This window comes from Ostrinia furnacalis, unplaced genomic scaffold, assembly GCF_004193835.3.
Source record: "Ostrinia furnacalis isolate ACB-3 unplaced genomic scaffold, ASM419383v2 OfSCF0292, whole genome shotgun sequence".
Lineage (NCBI taxonomy): Eukaryota > Metazoa > Arthropoda > Insecta > Lepidoptera > Crambidae > Ostrinia > Ostrinia furnacalis.
The window spans coordinates 133250-147589 of record NW_021130531.1 but is presented as its reverse complement, the minus strand read 5'-3'; the positions used below and the strand labels follow the sequence as shown (position 1 = coordinate 147589).

The 14340-nt window shown below is 40.1% G+C and overlaps 2 protein-coding genes across 2 annotated transcripts in view; one reads left to right on the top strand and one right to left on the bottom strand.

The window, feature by feature from the left end:
* The first annotated feature begins 609 nt into the window (after positions 1-609).
* On the top strand, positions 610-6985 carry Or85e (Odorant receptor 85e). Its single transcript, XM_028312648.1, has 8 exons — positions 610-1174; positions 1505-1630; positions 3950-4167; positions 4245-4278; positions 4600-4778; positions 5109-5198; positions 5803-5958; positions 6876-6985. Exons 1-8 carry the CDS (start codon positions 661-663, stop codon positions 6930-6932), a joined length of 1374 nt encoding a protein of 457 aa, XP_028168449.1. The 5' UTR covers positions 610-660; the 3' UTR covers positions 6933-6985.
* A 173-nt stretch (positions 6986-7158) lies between these two features.
* Positions 7159-14340, bottom strand: part of LOC114358639 (serine/threonine-protein phosphatase alpha-2 isoform) — a 56665-nt gene continuing 49483 nt past the window's right edge. The window contains exons 6-8 of the mRNA XM_028312658.1: positions 13077-13224; positions 11619-11757; positions 7159-9994 (exon numbers count right to left, since the gene is read on the bottom strand). Coding sequence (XP_028168459.1) covers positions 9991-9994; positions 11619-11757; positions 13077-13224 — 291 coding nt within the window. The 3' untranslated portion in view covers positions 7159-9990. The remainder of the gene's footprint in view (positions 9995-11618; positions 11758-13076; positions 13225-14340) is intronic.

Below are 14340 nucleotides of genomic sequence, written 5' to 3'. Positions count from 1 at the left end.
TTCAATGAAATTATTTTGTTTCATTATACCTACTTATAAATAAGTAAATAGATATTAGCCAAAGTTGTTAATCAAGCTTTTTAAAATATAAATAGGTGTTAGGTAGCAAAGTTAGCTCTTTAACTAGTCTAAGTAAGTAGTGATTTAAATTTTAATAACGATCGTTTCGAACTTAAATGAAGTTTTGTCAAGTTTTAACTGCAGGCAACTTAACGTTGGTTGTAATTACACCTTAATTGAGTTGACAACAGTTTAAACTTCCTAACTAGAGAGGGTTAATTAGTGCAATTAGTATGTAATAAAAGACCGTTTAGATTAATGAAGAAGTATAAAATGCTTCTTACAAGCGAATATCGCGTGGAAAGTTAGACTTTCTTTCCGTGTCGTTTCAGACATCAGATTTTATCGCGTCTGCGGGTCTTAAGTTTAAATATTAGAAATATGGGCCTGCGCTTCTTGTCGATAAATAAGTATTTTATGCGCTGTAGTTCGCTAATTTTTACGGTGCCACAATTTTTAAATTAAACCGCAACAGAATAGTTTATTGTGTAAGCTCCTTAAACATAGTCTTTAATTAATCCAAGCTTTTAATCATTATTCGTAATCAGACCAGAAACTAAGCTCCGCCGTTGTCATTTTGAGACAGGCTGCTTTATCAAAATGAAGTTCCCGTGGCATCGAGGTGGCATGAGGCCTAAAGAACCCCTGTCCACCTTGGACTCACTGCCAATAAATAACTACACGCATTTCTTAGAAATACCTTTAAAGATAGTAGGCTGCTGGGACTGGTACGACCACCCAAAATCCGTAAAAGAAATCATTGTCAACAACGTGTATTTCTGCATGGTTCTTTTCGTTCTTATCAATGTCCCGGCAACTTTGTATATTCATTTGTATACAGAGTGGTTAGACGTCATGACCAGCCTGGACAAACTGGCTGACTGCCTTCCTTTTGTGGTCTCGATTATCATTGTTGTATACTTCGGGCTGTATAGAAAGGAGTTGTACGAATTGACGAAGTTTATGCAGCGTAAGTTCCACTATCGTTCGGCGAACGGATTGACGAACATGACGATGCTGAACAGCTACAAGACCGCGAGAAATTTTGGGTACTTTTATACAGCTTGCACCATGTTCAGTGTGTCTATGTATATGATACCGGAGATTGTGAACCGTAAGTAACTACTTACCTCTAAATATTGCTAACATTTAGATGCTTTATACGTTCTTTTGTAAAATAGATAACCTAACCTAAAGTAAGACGAAACTGCTCATGGAATACCAAGGATTAAGTAGATGCCGTGTTTCCCAAGGTAAAATTTTAAAAAGAACAAGGACTTTTCTTCTTGACGGGGGATTTGTAAGTCTAGGACCTACATTATAAGTAAGCAGTAGTCAATGTCATTACACCTAAGCCTGAAGAATGATGATTGATGATCATACGATTGTATAATATAGCTACTACTTTTCTAAATCTGCCAGAAACATTCCTTTCTGATTTTAGGGTTGAAAAGACAGCCTCTGCAGAGCTACATGTACATGGACGTGACGAGGTCTCCGTTCTTCGAGTTCACTCTCTTGCGGCAGTGTGTGGCGCAGGCGTTCGTTGGACTGGCCATGGGACAGTTTGGTGAGGACGAGGAACAAGCAATGCCATTAGTTTAGTTTAACCTTAGACTAAAGATTTTCTAATCTAGAGAATGCATTACACCAATTTAAAGAGCATTGCATGGAAAATCAGTGAAACATGTACCTAAAAACAACAGTCGCCGAAAATTGGAAATGTAACCTATCAGACTGATAGTATCAGTGGTAAAACACGTTTGTGTCCAGAAGTTCCTACCTATATCTATTATATATATAAAAGAAAGTCGTGTTAGTTACTCCACTTATAACTCAAGAACGGCTGAACCGATTTAGCTGAAAATTGTCAGGGAGGTAGTTTAGAGCCAGGAGAAGGACATAGGATACTTTTTATCCCGTTATTTATTGCCATTAAGGCGGAACAAAGTTCGCCGGGTCAGCTAGTACTAGATAAATATTTAATTATAGCTACTTGCTTACCTTTCGGTTGACTTCATCGCGTTCGTTCACAGCTTCTTCTGTCTCCACGGTGCAAATGTAGGCGCGGTAACGTCCATAGTAATCCAAATTTAGAGTTTGCGGTTGAGTTGAAGATACTGGTCACTTGCTGTAGGGTCTTTTTAAATAGCACACACAAACGAAGAATTTTTTACATCGGTACGATCACAGTTGAACAGTTTTCTGTACTGTGGGTGGGTACGATAATGCGGGTAGATGTCAGAAACAAATGTCGTGTTGCCAGTTAACAAGAGTAAAAAATTACTAATGAAAATAAGTGTTGCCATTATAACGAACAGCATGACTTATTTAAAATAACTTTTTTCAAAGAATTTAGATATTTTGAAATGCATAGTGTTCCGCAGGGATGCAAAAAGCCGTAAGTTCATAGTAAGTAAACATGGCCAGAACACTAATTTTCAGCTTGCTTGTCCAACATTCTTGTCTGTCATTTACCTATCCAGTCTAGTAGGGAATTTAGTGCAAGAACCCCTCCACTTTGGTATAGAAGGCTCATTTTTTCACCAGTTGTTCTTTGGGTGCTCTTGAGTAGATTTCCGTCGGTAGACATCGGGAGCCCCCCCTGTGGTAGCAGGGGGAGGGGGGGCAAGTTTCCTTCTGCCGCGCTTCACTTTAAGGCCCATATCTTCAAAACTATGGGTATAAGGGCAAGTGTGGTGTCATTTTCGGATAATTAAAGAATGGCGAATTCATTTCTAGAACAAGCTTTTTGCCTTTTCATACAAAAAAATAGAAATATGGAGTAAAATTCACAAAAACCAAAAAGTATTTTTTTAAATAAACGTCGTTTACTTTTAAACCACTGGAGATAATCTAATAAAAAAAAATATGTCCTAAAAGCTACATTTATCAGGATTATAAATATGTACCATTGTATGGTACTTTTTTTGAAAAAAGTAGGTGAAAAAATTTTTTTCTTCAGGACACAGCGGATGAATTTTAATGCGCGTCGGAAAAAAATATTTCTTTTATCCATGAATTCATACTATTTGGTTCATAAGCAAGTAAAGATTATTATTTTAGAATTTATTTAGAGTTCCTGGCACATCATGCTACCATGATTTGTATTTTTTCTTCAATTAATTTTGAACTCTATGTGTAAGACATAAGGTTGAAAATAGTTTAATCACATTGTATTAATGAAAATATCATAAGAAGAAAGCACTAAATAAAGAACTTGAATTTGTCTAAACGTTTAATGATTATTATTATTAAACTCTAAATAAATTCTAAAATAATAATCTTTACTTGCTTATGAACCAAATAGTATGAATTCATGGATAAAAGAAATATTTTTTTCCGACGCGCATTAAAATTCGTCCGCTGTGTCCTGAAGAAAATATTTTTTTTCACCTACTTTTTTCAAAAAAAGTACCATACAATGGTACATATTTATAATCCTGATAAATGTAGCTTTCAGGACATATTTTTTTTATTAGATTATCTCCAGTGGTTTTAAAGTAAACGACGTTTATTTAAAAAAATACTTTTTGGTTTTTGTGAATTTTACTCCATATTTCTATTTTTTTGTATGAAAAGGCAAAAAGCTTGTTCTAGAAATGAATTCGCCATTCTTTAATTATCCGAAAATGACACCACACTTGCCCTTATACCCATAGTTTTGAAGATATGGGCCTTAAAGTGAAGCGCGGCAGAAGGAAACTTGCCCCCCCTCCCCCTGCTACCACAGGGGGGGCTCCCGATGTCTACCGACGGAAATCTACTCAAGAGCACCCAAAGAACAACTGGTGCAAAAATGAGCCTTCTATACCAAAGTGGAGGGGTCTCCATACAAATCATTGCACTAAATTCCCTACTAGTCCCCATACCCGTCATATCTTTCCAGGAGTATTCTTCGCGTCCAACGCGATTCTTCTGTGCGGTCAGCTGGACCTGTTATGCTGTAGCCTACGCAACGCGCGCTACACCGCACTCTTGCGATGCGGCGTGTCGCACCGCAGCGTGGCGGCCGCGCACAGCGACATACAGGGCGACGAGCTGTATAACTACATCTACAATATTGCTGAGATGAGGCAGTCGATATACCATTATGATCAGAGGATGGTAAGGTATTCCTGGCACAAGTTTAAGACGTAAAACAAGCACAGCAAAATAATATTAATCAAAATGTATTGTTTCAGAGCTACGAGATAATGAATAAACGGTCATCTTTTGGTAAGTGGGGAACCATAAATAGAACCTAAGTAGGTAAGTATCTACCTGCTAAACCTTCGCTCGCTGATCAAAGTAGACTTCATGTAAAGAACTTCTTCGCAGAACCGGTGTGTGGCGAAGTACTATCTATTTCAGGCTTTTGAATAAAGACCATCTTTCAGGAAACGGAGTAGGTACTTTAAAGCTCACCTGCTTAATGGCTTCAGTCAGGATAATAGCTGGTGCAGTGGCTCCATGAAAAAAGAAGCAGAAAGGTCGTCCTTACATCAGGGAACTGCTACTGGCAGAAATGACAACAAATATTGATTTGCATATCACCAGACATCTACAGCAGCGAGTTCGACGCGGCGACGTGCGAGGCGTTGCGTGATTGCGCACGCGCCTGTGACGTCATTAACACGTTCAAAGCCAAGTTCGAGAGCTTCGTGTCGCCGCTGCTAGCGCTTAGAGTGGTGCAGGTCACTATGTACCTCTGCATGCTGCTGTATGCTGCGACCCTGGTAAGTGTAAACAAGCATCTACTTCGTTTCAGCCAAATGACGTCCACTGCTGGAGAAAGGTCTCCCCCCAATGAAGGATTTCCACAACTAAGTACCGGTCCTGCGCTGCCCGCATCCAGGTTCTTCCCGCGACCTTCACAGATCGGCTGTCCACCTAGTGGGTAGTGGGTATGCCTACTTACCTTGATATTTATCAGTGATCTTCAAGAATATTTTCCCGAAAACTTAGAATAAATTGGGAATGGATTTGTTCTTTTTTTATTTATTTTTTTGTGTCAAACAAATTTATTCTTATCTTTATCTTAAATCTCAAGACGTTTGTATTTTCAGAAATTAGACATGGTGACGGTGGAGTATTTGGTGGCTGTTGCGCTGGACATCTTCGTGTACTGCTTCTATGGCAACCAAATTATTATACAGGTTGGAACACTCCTTCTAACTAAGGGGTGGAACTTAATTGATTACAAAATTCTGTTTTAAAATTTACTTTCTCTCCTGAGCGAGCACCAGCAGATCTAGAAGTGAAATTGTTACTATGAACTGAACTAACGATGCTTCAGACAACGGTTCTGTTTAAAATTTTCATTTAATTAACCACAAGGTTTTTGATGACAAATATTACCCCCCCTAGACATGTGACAATCCCTGCACGAAGTGAATAGGTAACTCCATACAAAAAACGCCGGAGAGAAGCCCTTTCAAAATTACAACTGTCATGTTTTGCCACATCTCCAGGGGGAAGTCTATAATGCATTTTCATTAAAATTACTACAGTCTGGTCTGCGAGCACGTAGAATTTTGTCCAATGACCCCAAGCTACCCATCATTATCGCTCGCGCGTAATTATGTTTGCTGTCGCGCTCGCACACTCACTGCTGCCGCCCGTCGCACAGTCGCGACAGCAATATAATTACGCGCGAGCGATAAGGATGGGTAGCTTGGGGTCATTGGACAAAATTCTACGTTCTCGGAGACCGGGCTTTAACCTTGGTTTTGTATTATTTCAACCACTTTACTATTGCAGGCGGACCGCGTATCCACCGCAGCGTACCAGAGCGCGTGGCCGACCATGGGCGTGCGCCCGCGCCGCCTGTTGCTCAACATTCTCCTCGCTAACAAACGCCCAGTGGTTGTTCGTGCGGGGAACTTCTTGTCTATGGATCTCCACACTTTTGTCGTGGTGAGATCTTTTGTCGATCATATCCTATTTTCTTCCGTTTAATTTCGTTGTGGGTCCAATGACAGTTGAAACTTTTCCTCTGGGGCAAACATCTTGCTAGTTAAAAGGCGCCCAGTGGTTGTTCGTGCGGGGAATTTGTTATTTTTGGATCTCCAGTTCTCCACACTTGTCGTGGTGAGAACTTAAAATTCTTTCCCCTGGGACCAACTTGGCCCTTTGTCTGCCTAGCCGGGCTAGGATGCGCGCCGTGATAAAATCGTATCGATGATTTTAGACGACAAATGACAACGACAAAAATCGATAAAATGGCGCGATAAAAGCTTATAGAGGCGCGCATCCTAGGCCTTAAATCCTAAGACTGAAAAGGGCTGAAATCGCTACAATATACTAGCGTTTAACTGAGTCAGTGCCTGAGGTATACAGGGTGTTAGGTAAATGGGTATATGAGCCGACACTAGCCCATGTTAACGTGGGCATATAAATGATATGGTGAAGTCAGAAATTTGATATCATCATTTTAATTTTTTTAATTTTCATACAAAATAAATGTCATAAAATCCGATTTGTATGAATTTTTTTTTTAAATGAAGATATCAATTTTCTGACTTCACCATACCATTTATATGCCCATGTTAACATGGGCTAGTGTCGGCTCATGTACCCATTTACCTAACACCCTGTAGAGCGGCAAGGGAGGCTGTTTTTGAGACGTCAATACGTCAGTGAGAAACATCAGATTTGTTTTTGTTTGTTTTGTCACGTCATAACAATTTCAATTATATCCCTCCCGTACCGCTCCCATAGCTCAGGCACTGACCCGAGTTAGGCGCTAGATCTTTAATAAAGAATCTATCACACTATATTGCTCATTAAAGCATTGCAATTTTAAATATAATCAAGCTAGTCTTTTGTTTCAGATAATCAAGACATCTTTCTCTTACTACACTTTATTAGTAAACGTAAATGAAAAATAATATTACTCATTGCATTTACTTTAAAAGGGCTTTGTATTTAGACGCTTATTTAGTTTAAAAAATTGTATCAATAGGCACTTTTACTTAGCTGTAGAAAATATAGTTCTTATTTCTTAACGGATTAGGATTAGTCTACAAATAAAACATGATGAATCTCAGAAAGAATTTTATTTACGAAATTAATATACAATTCTCTTGTTCATACATAATAATCGTTTGTATTGACCGGCCGGGGCCGCAGCGTCAGTCTAATTCAGCAGCGACAACAGAGTGAAACTATTTGAGTGCGGCCTGCTAGGTTCACAGCTCTGCGATTTAAAAGATCTTTTTTATGAAAACTTCATTTTAATGACGCGATTCCAGATTAAATCTGCCAAAAACGTACATTTATGTTTGACGGAAAATAGAAATTGTAAGCGTTTATAAGCAAAATTGCGATCGCTAAGCGGTAAGTGCTGTCACTGCTAAAAAAATGAATGAAACACGTCACTATTGAAGTTAGCAAACGTGTCATTGCTGGCCGTAGCGATCGTCTTTTTGCTTATAAGCGCTTACAATTTCTATATTCCGCCAAACGCACCCATTGTTGCATATTTCACCTTTGGTTTTCAAACTTTCTTTTTAAAACCCCGTCTGCAAATGGGTGTGTATAAAATAGGCTGTGGTCTTATATAAACGCCGTAGGACGCTTACATCCTTACAATATAAATGTACTGTTGTGGACTCCTTCAGACGTTGACGTCATCGTTCAGACGTTGACGTCATTGTTCAGACGTCGATAGCAACGTTCAACGGTGACGTCAGACGCCGCGTTTATAGGAGACCGTAGCCATATGCCAGCGCAAGCTGCCGGCAGCTTGAGACGTCTATAATATTTGATTTCGATTTTACATGTAACTTTTGACATTTTGTGCTTGTATCATAGAATATTGATACCTTCGCGTCACATCGCAGAGTGTAAACCGTCCAAGCAAGCAACTACCGTGAAAACTAACGTCCTGCCTACCGGAGGGACTGTGTTTATTAATATTTGTTCTCCAACACTACGCTTCGTTACATATTTATGCTTACTACTTATATTAAAGAGGAGTTTTATCAATTACTTCCAATATTATCATTACATCGGTCATTAATATTAAATTGCGATCGTCGGTTTTAACACTGGCAGGTTTTGAGGTCAAAGCGTTATTTTACTCACATTTATAGCAATACTAATTTATATAAAATTTGGCAATGCGCCTACGTCCATATTGGATTCGATTATCTTTGGTGTTCTTAATAAATCACCATTAAATAAAAAATATTCCCTTAATAATCGGGAAGTTATGTCATAATAACGCGACATTACTTTTGTTTTCTCGTCGAAAACATCTATTTATTATTAATACCTACAATGATTTCACAAGACGTTACTTACCACGAAATTTTAAGTTAAACCTACCATCGATTAGTATCAAAATGGCTGCCAGTATTAAAACCGTTCGCGGCTTAAATTACTCGGATATAGAACGCTATACGCCTCACGCACCGGGCATCCCAGGGCTTAGCTAACTGCCTTATTAAAAACAATATTAAAAAATAATTTCTACATCGCACCGTTTCCCAAACATGCAGGATAAACGAAAACATTCCTTAAATCACGTTCTCAGCTACATTGTAACAGAATATTCTGTAATACAATTTATGAATATGATTTCATATTACAAGTTCAAATAAAATTATACACTGAGATCGCGGTAGAATAAAAAACAATACAATATTACATTACTTGGCTGAGTGGGACATGCCCACGATTACAAATGTTGAGAAACGATGACTCCATGCAACGTTGGCAGTTTACTTACAATAAAATGGCTGACTTCAGGGACCACGTGACCAGTGAAGTTTGAATAGTGATGGTAAGACTCCGACTTATCGATACTTTGGACAATATCGACAACGATGACAAAATGAAGACTGAATACGTAGATAATACCGGGCGAGTCAATATTCTTACTGATAGGACGATATTTCTTAAATTAGCGATCAAGCTCTTACACTACGGCTACGAATAACGTATGACAGTCCATACTATCTACATGTAATCGACGTACGCATTAGAAATTAATAATTTAAGTAGATGTATTAAGTTCTATTTTGCAACGAAAATGTGGTTTTTATTAAACATTCACTGGTTACATCGTCAGCAACAGAAGTTGCTCGCGACTAAAACGTCGCTTGTGAGAACCCGGGGCTTCCCGGGGCGCCGAACAAATTGGCCAGCAATTGCTTTGCGAGCGATTGGCAACTAACACCCGGCTATAACAAAGCACGAAATAACAAACAATAATATTAAACATAACATTGCTTGTTAATCCTTGCCTTTTGAACGCTTGCGACCGATCAGTCAACCAGAGAGCGCGATACGACGCTTTTAAATAATACTTGATTGCTAAAATTTCATAATTTATAAAATCATACAAAAAAAATTACGAGTCCATAATAAAAAATGGGCACGAGCGATACTATACGCGACCGGGCGGCGGCACGTCACTAAAGCCGAGTCAATAGTTCACCACAAGATGGCGTCGTTGTCCATTAGTGATGTGACGCTGTCCAGGTTTTGGGAAGCTACTAATTTTAAGCCAAAGCTTTTTATGCTTACGGTTGTAGCTCTTAACTTTTCTCGATTCTGCAACAGATCTGTTTCTACCTCTTTTTGTCTCTCTCACACGTATAGTGTTATCTCTTGGTTAAATGACAATTCCTGCACTATTCGAGTAAGTAAAAGGGTACGTTTTTGCACACACGCAGTTCACAAAGTAAATTTTCGAGATTTTCTCGAACATTCCGAGCTTCGCGTATGCATAAACGCATATCAAAGAGATGTTGAAAACTGATCTATTGTCGAATCGAAGCGCGATAGTTCGCTCAGTTCACTATAGGCTAAAACATAGCCTGAAACCTGGCCTGTCAGTCGGCGTGACGTATGTTAAGCAGCCAGGCACGGTAGGGGTTCGTAGGTGGTTTGTATGGGTTCCATGCAAGTCGCCCGCTCTCACTGCATCAGCGCGGACCACTAACTGGGGAAGGGAGAGACAAACAGGTTTAATGACGTCATTCAAATCATAAAACATAAGGGCAATTCTGTTGGACCAGTATCTAAGTTCCAAACATGTCAAGATAATTAATTTGTAAGACGTTTCGGCTTTATAAATTACGTCTTTTTTAAATCTTATGACTGTTACGGCTGAATTTGTCCCACAATTAGATATTGGTCCAATAGTAATGTAAAATTAAGAAGGTTAATAAGAGCTGGCGAAAACAGATGGCATTTTATGGAATACATCTTTCAAATTGTTCATGTAAACTTTCGTGAAAGTGTCGGTTAATAAAACGAAAATTTGAAATGCATGAATAAAAATATAAGCGTTGTATAATCGACTATTCATGTCGCACGGCATTCACTTATTAAAATGAGTGACAATTAATTAGTATTGACATTTTTGCGTAATGAATGAGTGAAAGTTTAGACATAACAAATCACTCTTTCTCTACCTTGTTTTGTAACTGCTTCAGATTCAGATGTCTCTGAAGTTGAGAAAATAAACTTAATTTAACAAGTGTATAAAATAATATAAAAAGTAATACTATTCAGCTACTAGCTGGCATTCATTTGTTGATACTTTATTTATTTACTAGCTTTCCGCCCGCGGCTTCGCCCGCGTGGAATTTTATCTCAGAATCTGTCACAGAAAAACTTTATCGCGCGCGTCCCTGTTTCAAAAACCGGGATAAAAACTATCCTATGTTCTTTCCCGGGACTCAAACTATCTCTATGCCAAATTTCATCAAAATCGGTTGCGAGGTTTAAGCGGGAAAGCGTAACAGACAGACAGACAGACAGACAGAGTTACTTTCGCATTTATAATATTAGTTGGGATAGTTGGGATGGGATTAGTTGGGATTTATAGTGTGTGCGATGCGGCGAAGAACGGAAACGAGCTCATAAGCCTTGTTCGCACTAGTCGAGTATTTTAGTTGAGCAACTCGCCTTTGGTAACTATCTAATCTACTCGGTACTAAAAAAAAAAGTTCGTACTTTGGTCGAATACAGTTTATTAAAGTATTCCAAGTTTTTTATAAGCTCGACTAAACCGCCTGACACGGATTCGTTTAAAGCCCGAACTGCGAGCACGTAGAACATTTTGTCCAATGACCCCAAGCTACCCTTCTTTTTCGCTCGCGCATAATTATATTGCTGTCGCGACTGTGCAACGGGCGCACGCAGTAAGTGTGCGAGCGCGACAACATAATTACGCGCGAGCGATAAGGATGGGTAGCTTGGGGTCATTGGACAAAATTCTACGTGCTCACGGACCAGGCTTTAGTTCGAACAAGGCTTTAAAATTAAGGCCTACGCGCGTCTGAGTGTGTCACCGAAAATTGTATGAGCAGCGCAGTGTGGCGCGGACGCGTGACACGGGTGTCCTCACGCGGGCATCCGCAAGTTTCCTCCTCCGTGACTCCGGACTCCGTGCAAGTTTTGGCATAGGCCCCTAGACACTCAGATCGTCGTGAGATGGTTTATGTTTGTGTGCTCTATGGCTGTGGGGATAAGATTCAGTTGTTTTAGCGTAGGCACTCAGATCGTCGTGTGGTAGTTCGTGCGAGTGTGTGCTCTATAGCTGTGGAGATAAGACTCACTTCTTCTTGTTCTTGGGCTGCGCGCGCGGCGGCGTGTTGGGGCGGCCCATGTTGAGGCCGGAGTACAGCTTGCGCTTGTCGGCCGGCTTCAGGATCTGGAACGAGCACATGAGAGTCTCGTCCACCGACATCAGCGCGCCTGGAACAATATTTATGCAGTTGATTACATTGTTCAAATCACCATGGGATACTCAAGATTTTGTTCAAAAAGAAAAGAAATATTAGGCGAAGAACAAATGGTGGTGCCTAATGACATTGTCAAACTTGTAAATGAGAGGATAAAATGAAGAAGTCAAGTCTCCGTCCAGCAATGCGGCTGCAGGGCTAGGATGCGCACCGTCATAATTATTTATTTGCTTTATCGACGTCAAAATGTATGGGCAAAATCGATAAAATGGCGTGACAACCGCTTATCGCGACGCGCATCCTAAGCCTACAAGTAAGGGGAACGGTCCCTATAACAATCTATTCTAGTAGCTGAAAAGGTGACATGTGTGGTGGTGAGGTGAAGGTAGCAAGCGCAGCGTAGGACATCACCCACAATGTAGCAGGAAGGAAGGTGCTGGATGCAGGCCACCACAACCAACCGGTCAATCTTTTTAGAACGGGACTATTCCCACCTCTCGTTCCCACCACTGCAACTCCTGTGTAGCCAGGATCTACAGCTTGACCGCCACAAAAACCCAACCAATGAAGGTCAAGTTTGTCCCGGGGGAAAGTTAAACTGTCATTGGACCCGCAACGAAATTAATCAGAAGAACATAGGAGAAGTTCGAAATTAAGGTTCGACTTCCCTCCATTGCAAAGCGGATGACAGGTGACAAACAAAAGTTTAAAACCTTTATGAAAAGATTATGCACCACGGACAATAAATTAAATTAAGGGGGCCTATCTTATGAGCAATTAGCAACTACCTGCCAATAAATTTTTCCTTGTCGCGACAAGATCGGTGTAATAAATTGCGGAAACAGATGTATGTTGTATTGAATTAAGCATTATATCACGTTCATGTTTCCAAAGATCACACTCCCACAAGATATGATGGGCAGACTGCTCATGACTGACATCATCAGTGGAACACTCGCAAAAAGGAGACGGAACTAGTTTGAATTCGTGAAGTTTATGTTTAAAGTTGCCATGTCCCGTGAGGAACTGCGACGAGCAATGGTCGATTTCTAACCATCGCCTAGTTAGACGTTCGCGTACATTCGGGAAGAATTTATATAAGTGACGTCCTTTGACTGACGTATTCCGACGACTTCTCGGAAATCAAATAATCGACTTATTTTAGAACGATCGCGGCTATTTAAGAAATCGGAGGTTATATTTTCCCTTGATGCGAAGTACATAGCCGCACGCTTTTGTACCTCTAAGTCAGTAAATCATTGGGGGAGGTCTACATTCAGCAGGGGACTGTGGCTGAAATGATGATGTGGTGAAATTAATCAAGGTACTCACCGGCGTTGTCGAACTCGCCGCAGTAGTTGGGCGCGGAGAACAGCGTGACGAGCTGCCGCTTGGCGAAGAACTCGTAACCGTCCTCCACAACCTGGTGCGCGCGGCAGATCAGGTCGAACTCGTGCTTCGACAGGAACTTGCCCACCACCTGCGAACGTTTAGTTATGTTGCTTGAATCTGTGAAGCTTGATATGCACCTACAATTGAAATAAACTATTTTGATTTGATTTGAAGCTTCTGGGGCCTTGAATTAGTTATTATTGAAATTCTCCTTCCTAAAGTTGCTGTGCCCTAACTGGGTCCACATTGTATAACTGCCTAAATTGTAAGACCTATAAATGTGAATGCTAATGTGGTTATGCAATAAAAGTATTGAGTATTGAAATCGGGCCATCGCCGGGAAGGACTGTCTGTGGCTAGACTAGAGGTTTTGTCTGGACGTCCTTCTGATTTAGTGAGCACCACGTAACCTACTCTGTCCTCGCAGGGTAGGTATGTAGTTCAATGCTTTTTCCCCTGTTAAAAGGATATTTGAAATAATAAACATGAATAATATAATAGGACAATATTAGCACAACAAAAAACGAAGATAGAAGACGGTATGGTGTGTGTGAGGACTGAGCAGTGCCACGGTTGTCGCAAATGCATGACTATTCATTCCCAAAGCTGCAACTCCTTTTTCAGCCAAGATCTACAGCTTTATTGGCGGTCACCAATAAAAACCCAAGCAGTGAAGGCCAGGTCTATTGCCGCAAATGAGATGGCCATTGAAATGGGACCCACGGTGACGAAGGCCATGATTTTCAGTGAGAACGCCCCAAAAGCAGAGTAAGAGTCACGGAACTAAAGTAATATGACGCAACTAAACATTCTGTAATCTGTCCCCTATAGTTCAAAGACAATACAAACAAATGTCCAATAAAACAAAGCGCTAGGATGTACACAGTTGAGTAATATGAATTTGGACGTATCAGTGAACTGATAGGGCATTGTTATCAGTTATTGATTGTCATACGATATGACGTGACTGTTAATACCTAGTGAAGTCATTCACCGCTTGCAAACTATTATTTTCTTAGTCAAAGAAAATATAAAACGGGCTTTCTCGAGTTTCGACAGATTTATCAATCGTTTGATAGAAGAAACTTGATTCATTTATGACTTATCGTTAGCTCTGTTTGAGTTATGCGTGGAACAAATGTTATTTTAATGAAGACGTGATGTGTCTTCGTATTTCAGTATGTTCCTCCGATCATTAGTCGTT